The sequence below is a fragment of the Eriocheir sinensis genome, chromosome 54, assembly GCF_024679095.1.
Source record: "Eriocheir sinensis breed Jianghai 21 chromosome 54, ASM2467909v1, whole genome shotgun sequence".
Taxonomy (NCBI): domain Eukaryota; kingdom Metazoa; phylum Arthropoda; class Malacostraca; order Decapoda; family Varunidae; genus Eriocheir; species Eriocheir sinensis.
The window spans coordinates 4689035-4699034 of record NC_066562.1 but is presented as its reverse complement, the minus strand read 5'-3'; the positions used below and the strand labels follow the sequence as shown (position 1 = coordinate 4699034).

Sequence of the window (10000 nt, the reverse complement as noted above, 5' to 3'; positions counted from 1 at the left end):
TTCGGTTCCTCTTATTATGTTCTGGTCCCTTGATTTCCATATTCCTCCTCCTCCTCCTCTTCTTCCTCTTCTTCCTCCTACTCCTGCGTTCTTCCTCCCCTCGCTGCGTCACCTGCAATACCTGTGTGTGTGTGTGTGTGTGTGTGTGTGTGTGTGTGTGTGTGTGTGTGTGTGTGTGTGTGTTATTGTTTTTTTTTTGCCGTCTCTTGGATTGCTTTTCCTCTCTTCCTCTTCCTCTTCCTGGTCTTCTTCTTCTTCTTCTTTCTTTTCCTCCTTCTCCTCATCGTCCTCTTCCTCCTCTTCCTCCTTCTATTCCTCTTTATTTCTGTCATGATCAATTTCTTCTTTCATCTATTTCTTCTTCTTCTTCTTCTTCTTCTTCTTCTTCTTCTTCTTCATTTTTCCTTTTTAGCATTCTTTTCATTGTTCGTTCTCCTCGTTCTTCCTCCTCCTCCTCCTCCTCCTCCTCCTTAATTAAGAGTGACGTCATTAGCATCGAAATCGCGCCATTGTGGTTATGTCTAATCTCTCTCTCTCTCTCTCTCTCTCTCTCTCTCTCTCTCTCTCTCTCTCTCTCTCTCTCTCTCGGGAATATTAGTAAGCTGAAAGATTGGGAAATGGAGGAGAAGGAGGACGAAGAGGAGGAAGAGGAAGAGGAGGAAAAGGAGGAGGAGGAGGAGGAGGAGGAGGAGGAGGAGGCTGTTTGTACAATACTTCTTAATTGTTTGTTTAATGAGGGAATTACTGGAAGAGGAGGAAGAAGAAGAAGAAGAGGAGGAGGAGGAGGAGGAGGAAGAGGAGGAGGAGGAGGAGGAGGGGGAGGAGGAGGACCAGCATCACTACCATCACCCAGAGAGAGAGAGAGAGAGAGAGAGAGGGGAGAGGGACGGAGGAAGAAACGGAGAAGGACAGAAGGAAGAGAAGGAAAGAAGGAGGAGGGAAGGAGGAAGAGAAGATAGGCGAATGATGAAAGGGAGATAAGGAGAGAGAGAAGAATGGAGAGAAAAAGGAAGGAAAGGACACGAAAGAAGAGGGAAGGAGTAGGGAAAGATGGAGGAAAGGAGAGGGAGGGGGAGGGAGGGAGGTAAATAGTTATGAAGATAAAAAGAGAGGGAAGGAAGGATGGAAGGTAGGAAGGGAGGGAAGGAGGGAAGGAGGGAGAGATGGAGGAATCTTCTCTCAAAATTGGAGGTAAGGGAGGTATTTTTTTTTGTGGTGGTCTAATTACCTCCACGAGACAGGTAGGCCAGGTGAGGTAGGAGGAGGAGGAGGAGGAGGAGGAGGTAAGATTGTGTACATATCTAAAGTCGGTTAGTCAATTTGTGTGTGTGTGTGTGTGTGTGTGTGTGTGTGTGTGTGTGTGTGTGTGTGTGTGTGTGTGTGTGTGTGTGTGTTCAGTGATTTTCTACCTTAATTTCCTTTGCTATTTTCCTCGTTTCTCTTTTTCTTTCCTTTTTTTTTCTTTTTCCTTTTTCCTCCTCCACAGCTCTTTTCCCATTCCTTCTCTTTCATTTTCCTCCTTCACTCCCTTTTCCTCCTCTCCATTATCTTTCTCTTCTATCCTTCTCACCTCCTCACCATTTCAAGTCAGGCTCCTCCTTCTCTTCTTCCTCCTCCTCTAATTTCACCCATCTCCCCTTCCCTTCCCTTAATAACTAAGTTCACACAAATTGCAAGCATAATAACAATGTTTCAAATGTTTCAAAATGTTTCAAATGTTTCAAAATGTTTCAAAATGTTTCAAATGTTTCAAAATGTTTCAAAATGTTTCAAATGTTTCAAAATGTTTCAAAATGTTTCAAAATGCTTAAAATATTTCAAAATGTTTCAAATGTTTCCCTGTCCTCCTCCCCCTCACCGCCTGTCCTCACCACACATAATCAGACGTACAAAGCCTCCGGGACACACGCCTCCAATAAATCACCATACCCAGCACCTCTCATCACCGCGGCTGCTGAATAACCCAAACAGACGACTCCTGGGGCCTTATATTCAAACGCCTCGCCGCTTACACACATTTGACAAGATGTTCATAGGAGTTTGTGGCATTTCCAGAGGTGCTTTTGTGACCCTGGTGGTAGTCTGACCCTTCTTCTGTACCGTGAACGCGAAAAAACACTCTTGAGAACCCGAATAATCTCCTTTTTGGTCTTTGTATGTAGTTGACGTGAGAGGGGAAGGGTCTGATTATACGGAAACCAGGATGCATTTCAAGGAGTGTAAGCAACAGAAGCGCTGAAGTCATTCTCAAGCTGTATTTAGCATTAGTTAGACCCCACCTCGAGGATGATGTTCAGTTCTGGTCACCTTGCTAGAGAATGGACATCAAGGTGTTAGAATCCGTGCAGAGGAGGATGACAAAGATGGTTCAAGGGGTGGGAAACTTGCCATATGAGGAAAGACTTCATCATTTAGCGTTAGTCAGACCTCTCCTCGATTATGCGGTTCAGTTCTGGTCACCTTACTAAAGAATGGACATCAAGGTGTTAGAATCCGTGCAGAGGAGGATGACAAAGATGATTCAGGGGGTGAGAAACTTGCCATATGAGGAAAGACTTCATCATTTAGCGTTAGTCAGACCTCTCCTCGAATATGCGGTGCAGTTCTGGTCACCTTACTAGAGAATGAATATCAAGGTTAGAGGTGGAAGCGTTTGAGAATACCCGAGTCATAAGCATCCCACCCGCCTCCGTGATTAGTCCGCTAAGCCCAACAAGTCCCTGGAGACTATCAGTAGACGAACGTAACACCAATTAATAGGGAGATAAGAGCGTGGCCTTAACCTACGGGCATACAGGCGTGACGTTAGTGTGTGGGGGGATGTTGGTCGGCGGTGCGGTGGGCGGCTTGACTCGATAGTTTGAGAGTTCAGTTCCTACTTTTGAATGCCTCGTGAACAGTAGCGGGTAGTGGGTTGCCTGCTTTTCCATGTGTTTGGGTTTACATGTTTTACTCGTCTCCTCCTCCTTCTCCTCCTCCTCCTCCTCCTCCTCCTCCTCTCCATCATCAGCTAACAAGTTTCCAATTAAGGTAATAGGGTGTAGTTTCTCCTCTGATGAATGTACCTCCTCCTCCTCCTCTTCCTCCTCCTCCTCCTCCTCAATCTCCCATTTTTATTCTTCTATCGCTTTGTTTACATTTACTAATCTCTCCTCTTCTCCCTTTCCTCCTCTTTCCTCCTCCTCTTCTCTCCCTCCCTTCCTCCCTTCAGCTATCATTGAGTCATTAGGGAAGAGAGAGGGAGAGGAGGAGAGGGAGAGGGAGAGGGAGGGAGAGAGAGAGGAGTTAACTTGTCAATGAACTGTCTGTCTATCTATCTATCTATCTATCTATCTATCTATCAATCTATTATCTATCAGCCTATCTATTTATCTACCTCTTATTACTTACACTTACTTTCCTATGTATGTATGTATGTATGTATGTATGTATGTATGTATGTATGTATGTATTTAGATCATCCATGTACACTAATTTCCGTGTGTACCTTATTGCTGTGTGTGCGGGCGTAACGGTATGTGCGTGTGTGTGAACGTTTACCTGTGCAACGGTGACACAGGTGGAAGGTTAATTGGCTACCTGTGCAGACCTTATATGGAGGAAGGTGGAGGGAGGGAGGGAGAGAGGTAGGGAGGGAGAGAAAGTAGGAGGGAGGGAGGAAGAAGTCGAAAAGAATGTGGAGAGGGAGATAAGAAGAGAGAGAAGTTGGGAGAGAGAGAGAGGGAGGAAAAGAGAGAAGGTTGGAGGGAGATAGAGGGAGGGAAAGAGGGAGGGAGGAAAGGGAAGGGAATGGGGTATGGAGGGAGGGAGAGAAGGGAGGGAGAGATAAAGGGAGGGAGGAGGAGGAGGAGGGAAAATACATAGATAAATAGAGAGAGAGAGAGAGAGAGAGAGAGAGAGACTTGCAACAGGGAGAGAAGAAAAGAGAAAAAGGGAGAGAAAAAGGGAGGGAGAAAGAAAGGAAAGAAAGCAAAACATGGAGGGAGAGAGGGAGACAATGATTGGAGGAGGGACGGAAGAAAGAGAGGAAAGAGGGAGAGGAAAAAATGAGGATAACAATATTGGAAAACTGGAGGAAAGGGAAGAAAAAAGGGAGAAGGAAAACATGATGGAGAGAAAGAGAAGAGAAGGGAGAGAGAGAGAGAGAGGGGGGGGAGAAGGAAGAGAAATGGAGGAAGATACTGAGTCGTGAGAAGAGAGAGAGAGGGAGAGATAAATGGAAAGAGAATGGAAAAAGGAGATGACTGAAGGAAAGGAGGAAAGGAGAGATGGAGGAACCTTGATTAAGTCTCCTCGCACCCTCGCCTTGCTAAAGAATGCAGATTTAAATGTTTAAGTCTATCCTCATATGGCACGTTTCCCACCCCTTGAACCATCTTTGTCATCCTCCTCTGTACCGATTCTAACACCTTGACGTCCATTCTATAGTAAGGGGACCAGAACTGCACTGCATAATCGAGATGGGGCCTGACTAATGCTAAATGCGTAAGTTTGTCATATGGCAAGATTCTCACCCCTTGAACCATCTTTGTCATCCTCCTCTGTACCGATTCTAACACCTTGACGTCCATTCTATAGTAAGGGGACCAGAACTGCACTGCATAATCAAGATGGGGCCTGACTAATGCTAAATGCGTAAGTTTGTCATATGGCAAGATTCTCACCCCTTGAACCATCTTTGTCATCCTCCTCTGTACCGATTCTAACACCTTGACGTCCATTCTATAGTAAGGGGACCAGAACTGCACTGCATAATCGAGATGGGGCCTGACTAATGCTAAATGCGTAAGTTTGTCATATGGCAAGATTCTCACCCCTTGAACCATCTTTGTCATCCTCCTCTGTACCGATTCTAACACCTTGACGTCCATTCTATAGTAAGGGGACCAGAACTGCACTGCATAATCGAGATGGGGTCTGACTAATGCTAAATGCGTAAGTCTGTCATATGGCAAGATTCTCACCCCTTGAATCATCTTTGTCATCCTCCTGTGTACATATTCTAACACCTTGACGTCCATTCCATAGTAAGGTGACCAGAACTGAACCGCATAATCGAGGTGATGTCTGACTAATGGTAAATGTTTAAGTCTGTCCTAATGCAAGTTTCTCACCCCTTGAACCATCTTTGTCATCCTCCTCTGCACCAGAACTGAACCGCATAATCGAGGTGGGGTCTAACTAATGCTAAATGCTGAAGTCTTTCCTCATATGGCAAGTTTCTCAACCAGTGAATCATCTTTGTCATCCTCCTCTGTACTGATTCTAACAACTTAACGTCCATTCTATAGCAAGGGGACCAGAACTGCACTGCGTAATCGAGATGGGGTCTGACTGATACTAAATGCGTAAGTCTGTCCTCATATGGCAAGTTTCCCACCCCTTGAATCATCTTTGCCATCATCCTCTGCACAGATTCTAACACCTTGACGTCCATTCTATAGCAAGGGGACCAGAACTGCACCGCATAATCGAGATGGGGTCTAACTAATGCTAAATGCTTAAGTCTGTCCTGATGCAAGTTTCCCACCCCTTGAATCATCTTTGTCATCCTCCTCAGCACAGATTCTAACACTGTGACGTGCATTATGAAGTAAGGTGACCAGAACTGCACCGCATAATCGAGATGGGGTCTAACTAATGCTAAATGCTTAAGTCTGTCCTCATATGGCAAGTTCCTCACCCCTTGAATCATCTTTGTCATCCTCCTCTGTACGGATTCTAACACCTTAACGTTCATTCCATAGCAAGGCGACCAGAACTGCACCGCATACTCAAGGTGAGGTCTGACTAATGCTAAATGCTTAAGTCTGTCCTTATGCAAGTTTCTCACCCCTTGAATCATATTTGTCATCCTCCTATGCACAGATTCTAACACCGTGACGTCCATTCTATAGCAAGGGGACCAGAACTGCACCGCATAATCGAGATGGGGTCTAACTAATGCTAAATGCTTAAGTCTGTCCTGATGCAAGTTTCCCACCCCTTGAATCATCTTTGTCATCCTCCTCAGCACAGATTCTAACACCGTGACGTGCATTATGAAGTAAGGTGACCAGAACTGCACCGCATAATCGAGATGGGGTCTAACTAATGCTAAATACAGCTTGAGGATGACTTTGGCGCTTCTGTTGCTTACGCTCCTTGAAATGAATCCCGGGTCCCTTACAGTCAGACATTTCCACCTCTCACATCAACTAATTTCAAAGGCTAAAAAGGAGATTAATCGGGTTCTCATGAGTGTTTCTTAAGGTTCATGGTACAGAAGAAGGGTCAGACTACCACCAGGGTCATAAAACTACCCCTGGAAATGCCCATAACACCTAAGAAAGCCTTGTCAAATATGCTCGGTAATCTTTAGGAGCAGTAAGTAGCGGGCTTTTTTTTCATTATTTTTTTATTTTTTGTGTGTGCCTTTGAACTTCTCCTTTGCTGTAAAAAAATGCTTGGGCGACGATATGTTTAAGAATAGTCCCCGATACCCTGTTTGCACGACTCCCTAGCTTGAATGCATTGTGCCCTTGGACGAAGATCTGAGCTCACTAAGACTCCTAAATCCCTCTCACACCCAGACCTGCTTAGGGGCGTGTCATTTAGGGAATACATATGAGAAAGGCAAATTTAGTGAGTGAGAAAGGAGGAGAGAAGGAGGGAAGAGGAGGAATGAGGGGGAGAGACGCAACTTTAGTGAGACAAGGGTAGAGGGAGAGAAAAGGGGAGGAAGGGAGAGGGGAGAGGGAGATGAGGAGGGTAGGGGAGGGGGGGAGGGAAGTCAAGTGGGGGTCTTTGATATATTTTTGGCATGTCAAGCTGTGTTGGGGAGGAGGAGGAGGAGGAGGAGGAGGATTGAGGGAGGAGGGGGGGGAGAGGAATGAGAGGAGAGATGAGAAAGGAAGAGAGAAAAGAGGTGAGTGTGGCAGAGGAGGAGGAGGAGGAGGAGGAGGAGGAGGAGGAGGTTGCAAGTAGCCAAGATAAATGTGTGTTGAGTTAATAGGAGGAGGCGGAAGAGGAGGAGGAGGAGGAGGAGGAGGAGTTTGAAGACGATTTAGGAACTGGAGTAAGAACAGAAGGAGAGGAGGAGGAGGAGGAGGAGAGGAGGAAGAGGAGGAGGAAAAGGAAGAGGAGGAGGAGGAGGAAGCATTTAATTAACGTTTAAATAATAATAATAATAATAATAATAATAATAATAATAATAATAATAATAATAATAATAATAATAATAATAATAATAATAATAATAATAATAATAAAAGGAAGAAGAAGAGGGAGAGGAGAAGGAAAAGGAAGAGGAGGAAGAGGAAGAGAAGGAAGATGTGTGTGTGTGTGTGTGTGTGTGTGCGTGAGGACCTACACGTACACACAGTAATTAAGGGCCAGGTAGTGACAGGTGTTGACCCTACCTGGCGAGAGAGAGACCTCTTTCTTCCTCTTTATATTCTTCTTCTCCTCTTCTACTTTTCTACCTCCTACTACTACTACTACTACTACTACTACTACTACTACTACCACCACCACTACTACTACTACTACTACTACTACTACTACTACTACTATTACCGCCCCAACCACATCACTACTACTACTACTACTACTACTACTACTAAAAAGTCAGATGGTCGTTATACATTTAGAGACCATTAAAGTGCCTTATAACGCCCCATTCTGGCCCTTAACGACCCCATATCAGAGAGAGAGAAGTGGCTCAGATGCAGATGATTATAGTCTGGTTTTGAAATGACTCTCTCTCTCTCTCTCTGTCAACAAGTTTAGATCAGAGAGAGAGAGAGAGATTACCGTTTAGTAGAAGAGGTGAGAAGGGCCAAGAAGAGGAGGAGGAGGAGGAGGAGGAAGGGAGGTAAAGGGGAGATAAATATAGTGTAAGTGTATTGTCTTACCTCCTCCTCCTCCTCCTCCTCCTCCTCCTCCTTCTCCTCCTCCTCCTCCTCCTCCTCCTCCTCCTCCTCCTCTCCTTCCCTCCCTCCTTTCCTCCAAGTCATTTCAGCTGATCTCTACTAAATGGCTGGAGGAAAGGAGGGAGAGATGGAGGTAAAAAGGGAGGAAAGAAAGGAGGGAGGGATGGAGGAAAGAAGGGAAGAAGTGGAGGGGAAGGGATGGAGAGAAGGAGGAAAGCGGGAGAGAAGAAGAAAGGAAGGAGAAGAGAGAGAGAGAGAGAGTCTGGCACCCACCAATTTGCCCCTCTATTAATTGCTTCCCTCCCTCCTCCTTCCTTCCTCTTCCTCCCCTCTTCCTCCTTCTTCCTCCTCTTCTTCTTCTTCCTTTTTTTCTTTGATCTTCTCTTCCTCTCTCCTTATTCCTCCTCTTATTTTGTCTTCTTTTTCTTCCCCTTCCTTCCTTTCTCTTTTCTCTCCTTCCTTACCTTTCCTCCTTCCTTCCTTCCTTCCTTCCTTTCTTTCTTTCTTTCTTTCTTTCTTTCTTTCTTTCTTTCTTTCTTTCTTTCTCTCTTTCCCTCTAATATTCGATTCTTCCTCCCCTCTCTTCCTCCCCTTCCTCCCTCCCTTCCCTCCCTTCCTTCCTCTTAATCCTCCTCTCAATCACAGATCAATCAGGAAGAGTCTCTCTCTCTCTCTCTCTCTCTCTCTCTCTCTCTCTCTCTCTCTCATATTTTCAGTTGTTTATTATTTTTTTTCCTTTTTCTTTCTTTTTCTTCTTTTTTCTTCTATTTTTTCTTCTTTTTTCTTCTTCTTCTTTTTCTTCTTCTTTTTCTCCTTCTTTTTCTTTTTTCTTCATCTTTTATATTTTTCTTTCCTTTTCTTTGTTCCTCCTCCTCCTCCTCCTCCTCCTCCTCCTCCTCCTCCTCCACTTCCTCCTCCACTTCATTCTCGTGTCCTATTTCCCTCTTAGTTCATCTCCACATTCCTCCTCCTCCTCCTCCTCCTCCTCCTCCTCCTCCTCCTCCCTCTACTTACGATTGACACTTTGACAAGAGGGTACAAAGGGGAGGGAGGAAGGAGAATGAAGAGAGAGAGGTTGCACGATGGAGGGCGATGAAGAAAGGAAGAGGAGGAAGAAGAGGTGGAGGAGGAGGAGGAGGAAACGGAAGAGGTAGAGGAGGAGGAGGAGTTTAACGTATCAAAGACATACCTTGAGAGAGAGAGAGAGAGAGAGTGTGTTTACCTCGAAAGAAGTCAGACAGATTACTCTCCCCCTTCTCTCTCTCTCTCTCCGTACGTTTGTTGACCTCATCTCCCAACAGTTTCCTAGGTAACCTCCTCCCCTTCCTCCTCCTCCTCCTCCTCCTCCTCCTCCTCCTCCTCCTCCCATCTCCTCCTCCTCCTCCTCCTCCTCCTCCTCCCTCCTCCTCCTCCCTCCTCATCCACTAGATAGCTTCAGCCTCAATTGAACCTGGATGATCCAAGAGACACACACACACACACACACACACACACACACACACACACACACACACACACACACACACACGCACACACGAACACCACATGACTGGACCTGACCCAAAACCGACACACACACACACACACACACACACACACACACACACACACACACACACACACACACACACACACACACACACACACATGAAGTCTTCTCTTTGTCTGACGTGATTGCTCCTCCTCCTCCTCCTCCTCTTCCTCCTCCTCCTCCTCCTTTCTTCCCTCATACATCTCTCCCACTTTCCTCCTTCCGCCCTCTCCCCTTCCTTTCCCTCCCCCTTTTTTTTCCTCTCCCATTTTTTCTCTCCCTCTCTCTCTCCCTTCTGGTTTTACTCTCCCTTTTACTGCCTCTCCTCCTCCTCCTCCTCCTCCTCCTTTTCTGCAGATGAGAGGGAAAGGAGGGAGTCAGGGAAGGGAGGGAGGGAAATCGTAGCAAGTATGAGTGTAATATTTTTCCTCCTCCTCCTCCTCCTCCTCCTCCTCCTCCTCCTGCTCATCTTCCTCTTCATCCTCCTCCTCCTAAACTGTCCCTTTACCGTCCTCTTCCCCACACTCTTTCTTCCTATCGACTACAAAGCTTCCTC

General features: G+C 45.8%; 1 protein-coding gene across 1 annotated transcript in view; it reads right to left on the bottom strand.

The window, feature by feature from the left end:
- Positions 1-6562: 6562 nt before the first annotated feature.
- LOC126983457 (homeobox protein Hox-A3-like) overlaps positions 6563-10000 on the bottom strand; it is a 26247-nt gene continuing 22809 nt past the window's right edge. Inside the window, exon 5 of the mRNA XM_050836156.1 lies at positions 6563-6574. Within this exon, the coding sequence (XP_050692113.1) occupies positions 6563-6574 (12 nt within the window). The remainder of the gene's footprint in view (positions 6575-10000) is intronic.